The 18,820-nt window shown below is 43.3% G+C and overlaps 1 protein-coding gene across 5 annotated transcripts in view; it reads left to right on the top strand.

Moving 5' to 3' along the window:
• Nucleotides 1-12,261: 12,261 nt before the first annotated feature.
• Nucleotides 12,262-18,820, top strand: part of NISCH (nischarin) — a 171,585-nt gene continuing 165,026 nt past the window's right edge. For all 5 annotated transcript variants that reach the window (XR_013262327.1, XM_077452223.1, XM_077452225.1 and 2 more), the window contains exon 1: nucleotides 12,262-12,423. Coding sequence is in view for 4 of the 5 variants with exons in the window: in XM_077452223.1 (XP_077308349.1) it covers nucleotides 12,337-12,423 (87 nt within the window). In the remaining variant the exon portion in view is untranslated. The remainder of the gene's footprint in view (nucleotides 12,424-18,820) is intronic.

Raw genomic sequence — 18,820 nt, 5'->3', positions numbered from 1 at the left:
CACCACATTGTACCAAATGGGTGCATGCACCAATTTTAGTAAATCACTCTACAATTTTAGAAACCCAGTGTGTGCAATTTTATATCATTGATGAACTTTTTTGTTTATTACCACCATTTTTTAGCGCTACATCTCTTATCCCCTACTTCCCTAGAACGCCACCCCTCTCAGCATTGTTTCCAGGTATTGAGGAAGCTCTCCTCTGCAAAATCTTGAACACCTGGATAGGCCTCAAACAAACCTAGTAGCCAGGAGAGCTCCTGGATAGGCCTCAGGCTTCAGGCCTAGAAGCCAGGAGTTTCTCAAGCATCCACTCACCCACCCAGACGGGGGTGGAAAAGACCTAGATCATCTGACCTTCTCCAAATAAATACCTTCTCCCAGAATTTCTAGCAGCCAGTCTAATTGGATGAGAAAGGTATGTTTATTCATAACCCACCTTTACTGTAGCTCATCATACTAATGCTAGAGGTTGCTACATTCTCCCCCTGCCAAGGAGACTATGTCCTCGGAGTCTGAAAAAGAAAAAGAAATGTTCGCAAGTCTGAGAGTGGATGTCCTGGCAAATAGTTGATAGGGAAGGGTAACTGGGAAGGGTAAACTTTGAATTGCAAATACGTGTGGCATTCCACACAAAAGCAGATGAAACATGCAATATGCAAAAGACATTATATCCTAACTAGTCTATCTATCTAATACTATATCCTAAGTAGTAGAAAATAAGCATTATTATAAGCAATTGACTATTTAATATTAATAGAAAATGAGTATTACTGTACAAAATTAAGGTACTGTCTCTCCTCTACAGGCCCAAACTGCTGTCCTATCAGACAAGATATCAGAATCTGACTCTGTGGGGAACTTTAAAGCCGGGAGTAGGTTAGGCTTTAAACATGCAGTGGGAGACAGGTTTCACTGTCCCACCAGGCACACTGCCCTCAATCACATCAAACTTACCAGGCTCAGCCGTTTTCTCCCTGAGAGGTTCCACCATCAAGGAAGTTAGGTGACCTCGACCACGGGTGCGGGAGGTCACTCATGCACCTGGCCTTGAAGTAGGTACCATAGTTAAAGTAGCGGCCACTTCAGCAGACAAAGTAACAGTGGCAGTGACCACAGCAGCTGGTTCTGGAATGATGGTAGCCACATACTTGGCCCAGTCCACTTGTAGCACCTGTGGTGATAAGGTCGGCGAGACAACCTCCAGTAGCAATTCCACGCAGTGCCCGCAGGTGATCCAGGGCCAGATGTTGGTAGCCAGTCCTCAGCACTTTGAACACAGCAGTCCAATTGCTTCATAGCCTCCAGCAGTATAGCGCACCAGGTTACCTTTAGGGATGTAACGCACTCTGGTGTCGGTAATGACCTCTCTCAGCCCAACAGGGCCAGGACCGATGCAAAGACTTTCCAGTCTGAGGTAGAAACTCCTAGATGCGCCATGCTTTCCTCTCCGTCTCGCATGTGGACCCAAGATGGTGGTGCGCACAACTGCGTCTTCACCTCTGCAGAGCGGAAACTCTTCCCCCTGCCAAGGGATTGGTCCGGATGCTCAGCAGAAACTCTTCTGGGGTCTGCCTTAGCCCCTTCAGCGCTTGCGTAAAGTGACAAAAGACCAGGCTGACAAATTCCCAATACCAAAAAGACAATTTGGTTCTTCCCCTAGTGGTTTAAAAGAACAATAGCCCAGTTTCTGAGGCACACAGATATTACTTGCCACTCTCCCACGGAGCCAAACAAAATTCCTGTGTAATTTCTGTGTTTCTAGGGCCCACCACAGCAAAAATAACATTGAGCCCCATGTTGGGCACCAAAATGTGCCCCCCCAAATTCCAGGGGCCTAGTGGTGACCCCCAGAGACGGGGGGCCGACAGTCCCCCCCAGGGTGCAGGTTACTAGGCATAGTGTTTGATGTACAAGATAGAAAGATGGGTGGCAGTCCCTTTTTTTTTCCAAATATAATTTTTATTTAACTCCAGAGAGGGCGGAGCCCCACAGTACATGTAGTAAAACATACAGAGCTATGACTACAGATATCAGTATGGCATCAAAAACAACAGGACAGTGAAAAGGTCAGGGAATAATAATCGAACATATAATCGGTCACTGCTCATGTAAAGATTAACAGCAGCCAACGTCAAAGCTCAGTCAAATAATACTGAAACAGGGGTCGACCCCTGCGCCTCCCTCTCTCAGTGTGAGGGGGGAACCCCAGAGCCACCAAAAACGGGGGGCGGGGGGGACGAAGGACAAGAAGAAAGAGGGGTGAAGAGAAAAAAGGGGGGTTGGGAAAGAGGAAGGGGGGGATGCAAGAGTAGAGAAGAGGCACTAAGGAAAGTCAGGTGGGCAGACATGGACATGGCGGCGGCCCAGATTACCATCCCTGCAGGGATGATGTGGAAGGGTCAGGTCGCCAGCAGGCGTTGACCTTCATCTGAAAATATGAACAAGCACCAGATATCCCAGGTCTTTTTAAAGACCTCTTGTTTATGTTGTGCCGTGAGGATTAAATCTTCCAACTTCCATACTTCTTCCACCTTCCGCAGCCAATGTGCCACGGTCGGGGGAGAATGATGTTTCCAGTGGAGAGGAATGCATGCTTTAGCTACATTGAGGAGGTGGCAGACAAGTGATCTCCTATATTTTTGGACGGGGGTTGGAGAATGATGAAGTAGAAAAAAGGCCGCCTCATCCGGGATCTCATATTCCGTAAATTTCCGGGTAATGCGGCGGACTTCGCTCCAAAACCCCCGCAGTCTAGGGCACGACCAGAAAACATGGAGCAGGGTACCCTCCTCCTCATTGCAGCACCAACACCGGTCCGAGGATGAAGGGAAGCACCTGCTCAACCGGGAAGGGGGTCATATACCAGAGGGTAAGGACCTTAAAGTTGGTTTCCTGAATTTTGATACAGGGAGAGGCCTTAAAGGCCAGGGTGATGATGCGCTGTGATTGTGTTAGAGAATGTACAGTTAAGGTCACTTTCCCATTTGGACAAGCAGGGTAAACGTGGCGAGTCCCGTGGTGTGGATAGTAAAGCGTAAGTCTGAGAGAGGACGTGGGCCAACGGGTCTGTGCCCGAACATAGGGTCTCGAATGGAGTTAATTGTTGCATAAAGTCCTGGTAGTCGCGGCAGAGAGTGAAGGAAATGATGCAATTGCAAAGCCTTCCAGAAAGGGAGTTGATATACACCTGTCGATTCGGTAAGTTCGGAGAATTTGGCCGCATGATCGCGTTCAGAATCTCTAAGATGTGCGTACTCAACATGATATAGACCCGGTTCGAACCTCGGGTGACCCAGGATTGGAAGTAAGAGGGATACATTGGACAGAAGAGACTTTTGAGTGGCGGCGTGGTGGCTATGTTTCAATGTCGTCCCTATCAGGGGGTGTGTCTTCAGGGCTGTCGGAAGGTCCTTGTAGCACCACAGTGCGCCGTACAAGGGTATGCGGACTTGGGACTGTTCTACGTGGACCCAGAGTTTGGAGGCCTTATTTCGTCGGGCGGCAGTCACTTTTAAGCTTGAACAAAAAGGAGTTTATTTTTCACAAACATGAAAATGTGGGAGAGAGGGGATGGTGCACAGGACACCCTTAGTCAAAAATAGTAACGGCCAGCAGACAGGCAGACTCCTTAGACAAAAGGTGAGATAAGGCTGACAGCAGTACAGAAAAGAGCCTTTAAGCTGAACCGGCACATCTGTACTTTGTATAATAAGCTGTCTCCTATAGTAACTGAACTTTACTCACAGCATCATACAGAATTCCCTTGGATAAGTTCTCTCTTGAAGCTCTCCCAATCACCTCATGGGTCCCTGGTACATGAAGAGTAACTTCTGGTTCTTCCCTAGAACTCCATCCCTCTCAGCTTTGTTTCCAGGTATTAAGCAGGCTCTCCTCTGCAAAATCTTGAACACCTGGATAGGACTTAAACAGACCTAGTAGCCAGGAGAGCTCCTGGATAGGCCTCAGGCTTCAGGCCTAGCAGCCAGGAGCTGTTTCTCATGCACCCACCCATACCGCCACCTGGGTGGAGAAGACCTATATCATCTCCAAATAAATACCTTCTCCCAACATTCATAGAGGCCAGTCTGATTGGCTGAGAAAGGTATGTTTATTCATAACCCAACTTCACTGTAGCGCATCATACTAATGCCTAGGCTTGTGCAATTCGTTTCGTAACGAATCGAAATTCGGCCGAATTTTGCATCTTTTGGACATTCGGATGCATCCGAATGTCCGAATAAAAAAATAACAAATTACAACGAATATGAAAGAAATATAACGAATGAATTCGAATGAATTCGACATGATTCGAAATTATTTCAACCGCATTTGAAATTATTTCAACTGCATTCGACATTATTTCAACCACATTCGAAAATATTTTGTGACCCTACTTTAGGGCCATGTATCTCGGGGTCACTTGGTGCTAGACACTTCAAATTTGGATATGTTGTAGTGCTAGTATTATTGTGTTTGCATACCAAATTTGGCTATAGGTGACCCCGAGATATGTGGCCCCAAAATCGGGTCGCAAAATGTTATTAGTTATTAGAGCAGAGAATGACATTTTGCGACCCGATTTTGGGGCCACATATCTCGGGGTCACTTAGCACTACAACATATCCAAATTTGGAGTTTCTAGCACCAAGTGACCCCGAGATACATGGCCCTAAATTCGGGTCACAAAATATTTTCGAATGTGGTTAAAATAATGTCGAATCATGTTGAAATAATTTCGAATGCATTCGACATTATTTCAACCGCATAGGGCCATGTATCTCGGGGTCACTTGGTGCTAGACACTTCAAATTTGGCTATGTTGTAGTGCTAGTATTATTGTGTTTGCATACCATTTGGGGTTTCTAGCTATAAGTACCCCCGAGATATGTGGCCCCAAAATCGGGTCGCAAAATGTTATTAGTTATTAGAGCAGAGAATAACATTTTGCGACCCGATTTTGGGGCCACATATCTCGGGGACACTTATAGCTAGAAACCCCAAATCTGGTATGCAAACACAATAGTACTAACACTACAACATATCCAAATTTGGAGTTATGGCCCTAAAGTCGGGTCACAAAATATTTTCGAATGTGGTTGAAATAATGTCGAATCATGTTGAAATCATTTCGAATCCGGTAGAAATATTTTCGAATTTGGTTGAAATATTTTCGAATGTGGCCGATTTTTCGAATTCGGTAGAAAACTAAACGAAATCCGAAAACGAATTTAAGGAAGTTAACGAATATAACTAAACGAAATTAATGAATTAACGAATTAAAACGAAACAAAACTAAACAAATTTTTTCCTTTTGCACATGTCTACTAATGCCAGAAATGACAGTGCACCTACTGACAAAAAGGGAGAAGCCACGGCTAAAACAGGATTAGGAGGAAACCCATTTGATCCATAAAAACTACAAATTAGCCAGGCTAGCTGTCACCCAGCACAGCTAAATGTACCTGCAGCCCCGTTTTAGGACAAGGGTTCTACCCATATGCTGGTGTGCATTGTGTAGTAGCAGTATAATGTGGTTACATTGCGTCAAACTGTTTACCTTTTCTTTCTTACCTAGACGTTCCGGAAGGAACGTCCAGATTGAAGAATACTTGCATTCCTGGGGATACCTTCCTGAACACATATGGCCTTAAATGTGGGCACCACGTGATACAGCATCCAGCTGAGTATACTCATACTCCTGTTTGCAGCTTACAACATACAGTTCTATTTTCTAAAGAGGACTGAGAGCTCCTAGTACTCAAGGAACTTTTGCTTTTGAGCACTAAAGACTCTCGGTGTCCAGGAAGGAGGGCAGTTCAGGATTTTGTACATAGGAAGGAAGTTTTCCCTACTCATTGTTCCAGTCAAGTTGGGCACCCCCAAGTTATTACCCCTAATAAAACAACAGAACCAAGCTCAGAAACTGTTTTCTTGTGTCTGGATAAAAGTGGCAAATGCATGCTGCCTGGCTGCAATGCAGGGGTACATCCTTCCTCCAAGGCTCCTCCTCCTGTTATGCATGAGACATGTCAGAGCTATGGGAAAGCTTCTCTTGCCTCTGCATTGTGGGTGACCATAGTTTCTGGGATCCAATGCAACCAGCTAGAAAAGCGAGATATATGCCCTAGGTGTCCAGCTTTAGCACACCCCATGCAGTTTAAAATGATTGAGCACTGTGCTCTGGGACTCAACCCGAACCCATGGAATGTCAGGATATGGTTGAAATACCTGGATAGCCCTGCAGAATCCAGGGGGCATGCAGCTATAAAGTGTATGTAAAATAAAAAAATAAAAATATTTCCACTGTAGTGTAGAAGGGATAGAATCCCTGTCAATTATTTCCGCTGTCTGTGCCCTTGCTGGGAAGATTCCCCCTCCCTATTTGTGCTGGTTGCTGCTGCCACCATGACAGAAGGTTTGAAGTGGTATATTGATGATGCTGAAACCTTAGGTAGAGAATTATTTCATGCTATAGGTGTGTTTGGCAAAATTGTACTGGTGGTATCTTAATGGGGCATCTAGGTGATGTATGGGCTACTCCCGTGAACTGAGGAACTGTCTCAGAAACCTCAGAATGTGAAAGTTTGCAAACAGGAAGTTTGCAAACAGGAAGTGGAGCAAAAAAAAAAAAATGTTAAACAAGTGGTTAAAGCAGGCTCACAGCTGCTCGATCACTTTCCAGGGCCCCATTCCACCCCACAAACGGTGCTAACTCAACACACAGCCATTAATGTCTAAACCACTGGCAATAAAAGTGAGTACACCCCTAAGTGAAAATGTCCAAATTGGGCCCAAAGTGTCAATATTTTGTGTGGCCACCATTATTTTCCAGCACTGCCTTAACCCTCTTGGGCATGGAGTTCACCAGAGCTTCACAGGTTCCCACTGGAGTCCTCTTCCCCTCCTCCATGACAAAATCAGGGAGCTGGTGGATGTTAGAGACCTTTGCACTCCTCCACGTTCCATTTGAGGATGCCCCACAGATTCTCAATAGGGTTTAGGTCTGGAGACATGCTTGGCCATGCCATTACCTTTACCCTCAGCTTCTTTAGCAAGGCAGTGGTCGTCTTGGAGGTGTGTTTGGGGTCGTTATCATGTTGGAATACTGCCATGTGGCCAAGTCTCTGAAGGGAGGGGATCATACTCTGCTTTAGTATGTCACAGTACATGTTGGCATTTATGGTTCCCTCAATGAACTGTAGCTCCCCAGTGCCGGCAGCACTCATGCTTCCCCAGACCATGACACTCCCACCCCCATGCTTTACTGTAAACAAGACACACTTGTCTTTGTACTCCTCACCTTGTTGCCGCCACACACACTGACACCATCTGAACCAAATAAGTTTAGCTGGGTCTCATTAGACCACAAGACATGGCTCCAGTAATCCATGTCCTTAGTCTGATTGTCTTCAGCAAACTGTTTGCAGGTTTTCTTGTGCATCATCTTTAGAAGAGGCTTCCTTCTGGGACAACAGCCATGCAGACCAATTTGATGCAGTGTGCGGTGTATGGTCTCAGCACTGACAGGCTGACCCCCTACCCCTTCAACCTCTGCAACAATGCTGGTAGCACTCATACGTCTATCTATTGCCCAAAGACAACCTCTGGCTATGATGCTGAGCACGTGCATTCAACTTCCTTAGTCAACCATGGCAGCCTGTCCCGTTAAACCGCTGTATGGTCTTGGCCACCATGCTGCAGCTCAGTTTCATATTGGCAATCTTCTTATAGTCTAGTGATGGAGAACCTTGGCACCCCAGATGTTTTGCAACTACATTTTCCCATGATGCTCATGCCCTCTGTAGTGTAGTTGAACATCATGGGCAATGTAGTTCCAAAACATCTTTTGTGGCAAGGTTTGCCATCACTGGCCTAGGCCATCTTTATGTAGAGCAACAACTCTTTTTTTCAGATCCTCAGAGAGTTCTTTGCCATGAGGTGCTATGTTGAACTTCCAGTGACCAGTATGAGAGAGTGAGAGCAATAACACCAAATTTAACTATGTGTTGAGTTATTTTAAAGGGGACAGCAAATTTACACTGTTATACAAGCTGTACACTCACTACTTTACATTGTAGAAAAGTGTCATTCAGTGTTGTCACATGAAAAGATATAGTAAAATATTTACAAAAATGTGAGGGGTGTACTCACATTAGTAAGATACTGTATATATATAAAGCACCCTGTCACCCTCGTACACACCCCATATAAAAAGCATAGGGCAAGAATGTAGGTCCAGTACACATAGATAAACTGTGATTGGACCACACACATGAGGTATCGTCACGAACGTTGGAGTGAGAGCAATAATTCTAGAGCCATAATTAATGGTTAACTCTAAACTGATGACCTGTAAAAGGCTTTTAAAAAGGGTAATTTTGGGTACCATCGTTTTTTTGGAGATTCCAGGAGCCTGCACAATTTTAAGACGTGACATATTTGGTATTTATTGTATTTACTCGATGGAACCCAATCTTTTATATTTTAGCAAATATTAGGTTTTTATTCCCAATGTATCATAGGGGCTACAGCCAACATGTTTCAGGGATTCCATACTTTCCTCTTCATCAAGGCTAAAAATATATGAAACCTGCTGGTATGGACTTAAAACCGCTATTTAGACTCTATATTGAAAGAACTCAGCAATGTTCAGCAGCTTGTATAAACAGGAAGTGAAGCAAAATCTCCCCAATGGGTCACAGACAGCAAAAAAAAAAAAAAATCACAGGGGTTTCCAACCCCACCCTACGATATTATATATAAGTGAAAGGAAAAGTTTTAGTTGCACACATTGTTTATTGTTTACCATTTGTCTATTATGGTAGTTTAGAAATGGTTAACTCTAAACTGATGACCCGTAAAGACTTTTAAAAGGGGGAATTTTGAATACCCTTTTTTTGAAGATTCCAGGGGTTTGCACAATTTTAAATTGGTTGTAAACCCTCCCCCACAACTTTGTCCCATGTAAATCAGGATAAAAATCCCTAAAGAACACTGCTTGTAGATATCTGCTTACTTGCTTAGTATTATTGTAATCCTTTTTGTTCTTTAGAATGACGTCACTGAGCATGCCCAGATCTCCCCTGATTTACGGCACACTCTCTATGTGCTTATCTATCTGTTATCAGGACTTCCTATGGCACAACACTGATATCCCAGGAGGCTGCAGAATGACTCAGAGCTTCCTCCTACACACCATGTGACCTCACATGGAGTGTAAAGCCGGGCGTGGGAAAGCATTACTGCAATCTTATCAGCTGAAACTGATAGGACTCAAAAAGGCAAACACTAGATAATCAGCACAAGTAAATACTATGAAATAAAACAAGTCAGCTATGAACAGGGAAGCAGGGTTGCCATAGAAACATTGGATTGAGAAGGAGGCTTGGTTAACAGTACAGGAAGTGCTCAATGTAAGGGCGGAAATACACTCCACTGTGGACTCAGAAAACAATACTTAAGATGGCGCTGCCTAACCCCTGGAAACAAGTTTTTTAAAGTTTCTTTAAACATTAAGTAATATGCAATTTGTGCTAGATTACAGTGGCTATAGTTTGATAATTAATTTATTATAATGGACTAAATGAAAAGAAGCATCAGAGTGGGAGAGTTTACTTCCTCTTTAAGACTTGACATGTTTTGTATCTATTGTATTTTAAAATAAAAATAATTGCAGCGCTCAAAATAGTGAAAAAATTGATATCATATATAAATCATCCACTATAAAAACACAACTGAACAAATATTATATCTTATTTATTATAATGGACTAAATGAAAAGAAGCATCAGAGTGGGAGAGTTTACTTCCTCTTTAAGACTTGACATGTTTTGTATCTATTGTATTTTAAAATAAAAATAATTGCAGCGCTCAAAATATTGAAAAAATTGATATCATATATAAATCATCCACTATAAAAACACAACTGAACAAATATTATATCTTATTATATATTGCAAAAAGGTCCCAATAAAAGTGCTCTTGTGCTCCAAACATTCATTCTGTGGAGTGACACACACCCCTCCTGTGTCCCCACTCACCAGATATAATGGACCCCTAGCTTTTCAGTCTAAGGGTCATACAAGCTGAAATCTGGCAGGGAATGACGACTCATAAGGTCCCATGGAGATCTCCCACAGCATGGTTGTCAAAAATGAAAAAAGGAAGTGATAGTGAAGTTCTGTATAATTGGTGTTTATTGTGCATAAAAATATTATACTTACAAGACACTGATGTAAAACGAGCATGTAAATAAAGTAAAAATTTAATCCAGAGGGAGGGAGAAAGGCGTTGACGCAATTTCCAGGTGCCTAGTCCGGTGCCTAGTCCAAACGTCGTCACTTCTGGTTTTGGTGGAAGGCATTCCTGAAATGAATTCCTACTTTGTTTACATGCTCATTTTATATCAGTGTCTTGTAAGTATAATATTTTTATGCACAATAAACACCAGTTATACAGAACTTCACTATCAGTTCCTTTTTTCATTTTTGACAACCATGCTGTGGGAGATCTCCATTGGATCTTATGAGTTGTCCTTCCCTGCCAGATTTCAGCTTGTATGACCCTAATGCCTCGTACACACGATCAGACTTTCCAACAACAAAATAGTGGAATTTTGTTTGAAGGTTGTTGGCTCAAACTTGTCTTGCATACGCACGGTCACACAAATGTTAGCAAACAATTACGAACGTAGTGACGTACTAGACGTACTATCTGTTTTTTTCAGCTCTTTAGCGCCACACTTTGGGCTCCTTCTGTTAATTTTTTCGTTAGTAGAAGTTTAGTAAGTGTTGATTTGTGCTTTTCAGTTAGTTTCTGAACGGCCGTTTGTCAATCAGACATGTTACGGAATCGAAGGAGATAATGTGTTATTTATTATTGGCCTTGGAGTTATTGCTTTGACATTATTTTTTTTGATTGAATAATGATTTGATTTATTATATTTTCTATATTTTTGGATGCATAGAATGCACTTTTTGGTTACGTTCTATTGGCAGATAACATGTCTAATTTCATTTGTTTTCTTTTTTTAATGCACAATAAAAAAATTGTGAAGAATAATACTTGGCTATGTGTTTTACTTCAAATGACAGTTTGGGAGTAGGCAGTTACATTTAAAAAAAGTACAAAAGTAAAATTGACAAGGGACACCAACATAGTTGTATCTTTGATCTTAAAAACTACGGGATAATGGTGCTGTGGTAACTTGCCCAAATAAAAAAAAAAAAGCATAATAATATTATTCTTCATATCACTAGAAAAAAAGAGCCTTTGAAAATTAGTTTGCAATAACTCCATCAGTATCACCAACAAAGCAGCTTCATTATTATGCCATTAAAGAAGAAGAGAATGTGCGCTGCATTTGGAGATTTCATAATTTGCCACGTCACGAATGTTAATTCTCCGTTACGAACGCTAGTTTACAAGACTGACCGCTTCCGGCTCCTCCTTGCTTCCGAGCATGCGTGTTTGTAGTTTAGACTTGTGTACACACGCTCGCAAAATTCCAACAACAGACATTTGTTGGCGGAAAATTTGAGAACATGCTAGCCAACATTTGTTGGCGGAAAGTCTGACAACAAATGTCCGATGGAGCGTACACACGGTCGGATTTACCACCAACAAGCTCACATCCAACATTTCCCGTTGGAAAATCCAATCGGGTGTACACGGAATTAGACTGAAAAGCTAGGGGTCCATTATATCGGGTGAGTGGGGACACAGGAGTGAATGTTTTGTTCAGCTGTGTTTTTATATTGGATGATTTATATCTGATATCTATTTTTGAACTGTTCTGAGCACTTGTGATTTGAAATGCCAAATCCCTGCAAAGTGAACCAGGGCTAATATTGTATTTGCACTAAAAATCGTTTGAGTTTATTTTTTCTGAAAAAAAAAATGTAATTTGATAAATAACTGCAAATATTGTGTGCCATGGAAAAATGCAACTACCATCATTTTATTCCCCAAGGCCTCTGCTTTCAGAAAATATATACTTTTTGGGAGTTTAAAGTAATTTCTAAAATAAACAACAACAAAAAAAAAATGTAGATTTTAAATTGTGCAAAAAATGAAAACATTGCCCCGGTAGAGAAGTGGTTAGAATTATTCATTTTTCCAGTGAAATCCTGTGATAGCAATGAATGCTGAGATCACACCAGGACCTCCTCCTCCCCCACACTGAAGGGACGGGGAGGGGGTGATCTCGGCGCTGTGTTCGCTTGTACGGGTTTCAATAAAGTTTATTGATCGGGAGCTCTGCAGTAAACAAACATGGCGGCGGCTGCTGGAGGGACCGAGTAGAGGAGAGGAGCCGAGCCCTGTACCGAGCACTATGGAGGGGCTGGCGGGCTTCATGGAGGACAGTGACGAGCACCGGGCGGTGACCATTGTCGGCTCCGAGTTAGTGGAGAATTACACGGTGAGTGGGCGGGGCCTGTGCTCTAAATAAAGAGGCCCTGTCATGTAATGTCACCTCCCTGTCATGTCATCTCCATGTCATGTAATTTCATGTAATTTCCCTGTCACATCACCTCCCTGTCGCGTCATGTCATGTAATTTCCCTGGGGCTCATTAACACAGGACACCATATACTCAAACCCCCTCCTCTCCCCGGGTGCTGCCATTATGGAGATGTGCCCATGGACTCTGCCCAGTCTTCAGATCCTGGCATCTGAGTGCACGCTGTGTAAATGACATGCCCACGCAGACAGAGGTTTCCCATTAGCGGACTCAGGAGGTAGATGCAGGACTTTCTCAGGAGCCCCGTGGCACATCAGCGCACGTGGAGGGTGGTGATAAAGTCTCGCCTAGAAGAGAAGAGCACAAATAATGTCCTTTAACCACTTGCCTACTGGGCACTTTCACCCCCCCCCCCCCACCCTCCTGCCCAGGCCAAGCCAATTTTCAACACTGTTCCAATTTGAATGACAATTGCACGGTCATGCAACACTGTACCCACATGACATTTATTTATTTATGTAAACATGAAAAAAGAAGAAGTTTTGTAAGGGAAAAAAAAGGTTTTCGTAGTTTCTGTTATAAAATTTTGTAAATAAGTAATTTTTCTCCTTCATTGATATGCAGCACTGATAGGTGACACTGTTGGGCCTGCACTGACAATCAGACACTAATAATCAGTGCCCTGATTGTCAGTGTAGATGTCTTCACTGGCGAATTCCGCTTACTGGTGTTCTGCCGAGAACTGTCCCCCCATCAGATAGTGTCCGCCTCGTACTGCGCAGGCACAGCCCTTGCGCAGTATGGAGGACAAGGAGTCTCTGAAGATGAACAGCGCCTGCGCACTTAATGGTACCTTATCCCCTTAGTCCAGGTTCAAGCCCCACCATGCAAGTGGACACACAGTATGCACTTAGTAACAGGGCCCCTCGCAGACTCACTTCACTCGCCACTCTTCGGCCACGGCCTCGCTTTGCTCTGCAATTTTTTATTCTAACGCTATGTCCACTTGGATGGTAGGGTTTGAACCTGCACTCAGTGCGCAGGCGCCGTTCATCTTCTGAGACTTTTGGCATCTCCTTGCCCTCTGCACAGTACAGGGCAGACAGTATTCGACACATCACCGGCTCTCAACTTCACACGTTGTCAGTGAGAGGAGAGGAATGGCAATAACTGGCATTTCCTGTTTATACTGTGATCAGCTGTGATTGGACACAGCTGATCACATGGTAATGAGCCTACATCCCATGCTGGTTTCACATGGGCTTTTAGTTCAGTCTAAACGAAAGTGCCTAAAAAAAAAAAAGTGTCAAAAACGGATACGGATGCCAATTTTTCCATCCGTTTTCATGTCCGCTGACATCCATTTTTTACACAAAAATGTGACTGAACTTCAAACACTGTATATAGCTGTTTGCTAAGGAGGGGGCGGCATCCTTTACAACCAATGAGTCATCAGCTGTCAGTGGGGGTTCCCTGCAGACAGCTGAATAAATAAAATAACAATTACTGGCAAAAAAAATTGCAAAAAAAAAAATCTGCCCCCCACCCCAAAAGCACCTTGCCCCTGTGTTGATGGGAACAAGGGCCTCTTCCTGACAACTCTGGCCAGTGGTTGTCAGGGTCTGCGGGCGGGGGCCTTATCAAAATTTGGAAGCCCCTAGATCTCCCTCATTCACCAAAAAAACTGTGAAAAGTTTAAAAAAAACGAGGCGGTTTTTGACAAATCCTTTAATAGCTCTGAGCTGCCTTCTCCCGGTGCCCTCCGCCTTCTCCTGGTGCCGGCTGTCTTCTCCCTCACCACCAGTTACCCGCTAAATAAATAATAAAAAGCTGTTCTGTGGCGAGCTTCTTCCGTTGTGTTGTTGCTCGCTGTCTGGCATCTGTTATATAGCCATGGAGTGTGGCCATCAGATGACGTCACTCGGAGAGCCCACCCTTGTGACGTCACAGGGGATGGGCTCTCCGCTAACGTCCAATATTCCACAGCGATACGTGTATGTCTGTCTTTCTTCCATCAATGAAAAATGGAATGCCCGTGTGAAAGGGGCCATAGGCGCTTTACTGTGATCGGACTCAGCACTCCACCAATCATATGACATCCTCCCAGAATTAGAGTTTATCTGCCCGTCCCGTCATTTCACTATGTGGTGGATGGGAAGCAGTAAAAAGGGGAAAAAAAAAAGAAAGTATCCAATGCTAAGAGAGGAAGAGGGGATGAGGTAGGGAGGACAACTTCACGATTAGGGTGATGGTCTGCTTTAAAGTAGAACTAAAGGCAAAACTTTATTTTTTAGACTGATGTAGCCCCTGTCGGTATTTTGCCATTGGGGAGATTTCCCTTCACTTCCTGTCCCATAGCCAAAAGAGGAAATCCCTCCAAAGTGAGGTAATCCCTGGGTGTCACCAGGGACAAGCTCATGTGTGTTTGGATCCTAGTCTGAGCCCTCCAGGATGCTGTCACCTGTACTGGGCTGGTCATCTGCAGGCCGAGGTATTCCACACCCATCAGGCCGTGTGTGTGTGTATATGTGTATATATATATATATATATATATATATATATATATATATATATATATATATATATATATATATATATATATATATATATATATATATATAGGAATGCCTCAGCCACTTATGATCGGCCAAGTACAGTGACAACTTTCTGGCGGACGCCCTCATGTGGGTTTGGATAAGGCTTCCAGCACATCTGAGCTCATCCCAGCTGTCACCAGCGTCACTGGAACCAGTTTTCCCATTGGATGAATTCTGCTAACAACTCAAAATGTGAAATGTTCTGTTACTTTCAATTTGAGTGATAACAGTAAACAGGACAAATAGAGTGACTCTCCCTAACGGACACAGACAACAATAAAAACCTGACTGGTGTTCTAACCCCTCTCCACTCTAAAATGAAAAAAAAAAATTGCCTTTATTTATAGTATTTAATTATAGATTGCTTTCAGAATGACATATTTGCAGCATTGAGAGCTGAAGATAATGATTGTAAACTATATGCAAATCCTTAGGGCTTGTTTAAGCTTGTAGTCTGGGGGGGAAGCTAAAAATGGGCAGTTGAGCCACGATTTTGCTGTTTCCCAACCCTTGCCGACCGTCTGCCTTAACTAACATGGCAGCCGTATGAGATTATACAAATGCCTAGTACAACTTGCGGGCAGTAGGCTGGCAGTTGGTGCACAGTATTCCATCTACATAAACCCTGTTCAACTCTCCAAAAAGGGGAAAAAAAGGCAAATGCACAACTGAATGCTTGTCAACCACACCTGTACAATTCTCTGAAAAGTGGTCCACAGATTGCTTTTCAAAGGTGGCCACGCGTGTAAACTAGCCCTTAGGGCCGGTTCACACTGCAGGCGAGGCGACTCCGACTTGCCTCGCCGCGACCTGCCGCGGCCTCAGCGGCGACTTGCAAATGACTTCTGTATAGAAGTCAATGCAAGTCGCCCCGAGGTCGCCCAAAAGTAGTACAGGAACCTTTTTTCTGAGTCGGAGCGACTCGAGTCGCTCCTCTCAGAACGGTTCCATTGTACAGAACGGGGGCGACTTGCGAGAGCGAGGCGAGCCGAGTCGTGTCGCCTCGCATCGCCCGCTGTGTGAACCGGCTCTTACTGAGTAATGTTTAGTTTACTAAATCAGTGTGTATAAACAATAAAAAAAAAAAAAAAAAAGTTTTCCTGTGTGTTTTATTTTTTTTTCACATCCTTTGCTGCACCTCAGTGTTAGCTGATCTCCAGCAGCTTTTTGCAGCTACTTCCTGTCTACATGCACTCCCTTGATGCCTGAAGCCTGTTTCACACCAGATACAGTCAAGTGCATTTTTATTATGCTTCAAAAATGCATGGCCCTGGTTCACACCAGTGTAGTCAACAAAAGTAGAACATGCTGCATTTTCTTTCTCTGCATGGGAGATTGCAATTGATTTCAGGCCTCCCAGCCTAGAGGTGGCGTTTTATTGACACCATATCTCACTGTAAAGAGGACCTGTCATGCCATATTCTTATTACAAGGGATGTTTACATTTCTTGTAATAGGAATAAAAGTGATCAAAAAAATGTTTTGTTTTTTATTAAAGTGTAAAAAAAAAAAAAAAAAATGTAAAGCGCCCCTGTCGCCGCGCGCTCGCATGCGGAAGCAAACGCAAAAGTAAGTCCCACACACGCATGAAAACTGTGTTCAAACCACACTTGGAGTTAGCGCCGTCAACGTTAGAGCGAGAGCAATAATTCTAGACCTAGACCTCCTCTGTAACTCAAAATATGTAACCAGTAAAAAAATTTAAAGCGTCGCCTATGGGGATTTATACGTACCGAAGTTTGGTGCCATTCCACGAGCATGTGCAATTTTGAAGCCTGACATGTTGGGTATCTATTTACGTGGCGTAATTTCATATTTCACATTATGCAAAAAATTGGGCTGACTTTAATGTTGTGGTGTTGTTTTTTTTTTTTTTTTTTTTTTTAAAGCATTAAACAGTTAAGAAAAAAAAAGTGTTTGAAAAATTGCTGCGCAAATACCATGCGAAATAAAGAGTTGCAACGACCGCCATTGTATTCTCTAGGGTCTTTGCAAAAAAACATATATAATGTTTAGGGGTTCTATGTGATTTTCTAGCAAAAAAAAACTATGAATTTTACATGTAGGAGAGAAATGTCAGAATTGTCCTGGATGTGAAGTAGTTAAAAATGCACATTCAGAAATTGTGGTGTGAATCGGCCCTCAAAGTCATTCCTAAGGGCTCATTTACATATACAGGGATTTTCCCTGCCCCTCTGAAAAGTGACCTGTGGGGGAACGCTTTTCAGAGACATTTGAGGTGGCATGTTGCCTGCTGAACTCCCGTTTAACCAGTGAAAGCCTGCAGCACTGCGCCGCAACCATGTGAATACATGTGATTATGGCAACTTGAAACACACCTAAACGCATCCAATATGCTCCATAGGAGCGTTTTTATGCTGCTATTCACTGCCAGCAGTTATGGCATTTTTTTTCTGCTGTGTATAGTCCCTCAGGCTCTATTCTTACTTGCAAATGGGGCTGTTAGTGCTTACATATAGGTGATTCAGCAGGGGTTCTAGGCAATTGGTAGAATGTGTCCAGCACCAAACACCCACAGGTAATCGCTTCATGAGCAATTTATATTTGGCCGAGGATAGCTGTGGAGCTGTCAGCATCCTGTTGTCCACAGCTAATTGCCAAGAACCCCTGATGGGTCTCCTGCATGTATTCACTAACGGTTCCATTCACAAGTGTTACTGGGGTCTTAAGTCTGGGTAGTAAAAAAATAAATCTAAAGCCGCGTACACACGGGGCGGACTGTATGGCCAACTTAGTCCGTCAGACAATCCGACGGACAGTCCGTCCTACTTTCAAATGAACGGACTTGACCACACACGGATGCAAAACAGTCCGTCGAAAGTTTGCGCGATGACGTGTACAGCACATACGACGGGACTAGAAATAGGAAGTCCAATACACAGCAATGCAACCTTCGGCCGTGTAAATCCTTTCTGAGCATGCGCCATTCTTAGTCCGTCGAACTAGCCTACTCACGAGCGGATTGTCCGCTGAAACCAAAGTCTGACGGACAATATTAAAACGACTGGCGCTTTAGCGGCGCTCCAGTGTAAAAGGGGTCTACGGCCTCATACACAAGATCTGAAAATCTGAAGGGAAAAATCGTAAGACGAGCTGTCTGTGGATTTTCGGATCGGTGCTTTCGAACAGCCAATTTCACTTTTTTTGTCAGACAAAAGCTGGATGTGCCAGCTATAAAATTTTTGGATGGTCAGTACAGAAATCGTCACACAAAAGTTGAAAGTACAAACGCACATGTGCGGAATCAAGGAACAAATGGGAAGAGTTTGGTCTTGTAAACTACTGTTCGTAATCTAGAATTAACATCCATGAAGAGGCAGTTCATGAAATGTTGAAATGCGGCGCACAATTCTCATCTTCTGTAATGGGATAATAACGAAGCTGCTTTGCTGGTGATACTGATATAGTTATGCCAAAACTATTTTAAAAGGCATTTGTTTTGTACGATCTGAAAATCTCGACTCAACGCTCCCCAAACTTCTACTAACACGAAATTAGCAGAAGGGGCCCAAAGGATGACACTTGAGAAATGAACTTCCTGTTTGTACTCTCATAGTAGGTCACTATGTTTGTGTTTGTCGAATGACAATTTGCGGATAGTTAGTATGCTTGACGTGTGCAGAATCCTGCAGACGCTCGGTCGTACAACAATAGAACCGCGCATGCCAGACTTTCGTGTAATTTCTGTCTGCTGCTTTGTTCCTCTGCTATCAGCATGAATCCTCTTCTGATAAGTTT

The sequence above is a fragment of the Lithobates pipiens genome, unplaced genomic scaffold (genome assembly GCF_037356315.1).
Source record: "Lithobates pipiens isolate NorthernLeopardFrog02 unplaced genomic scaffold, aLitPip1_a1.2 Scaffold_23, whole genome shotgun sequence".
NCBI lineage: Eukaryota > Metazoa > Chordata > Amphibia > Anura > Ranidae > Lithobates > Lithobates pipiens.
This window is presented reverse-complemented; position numbering and strand designations above follow the sequence as displayed.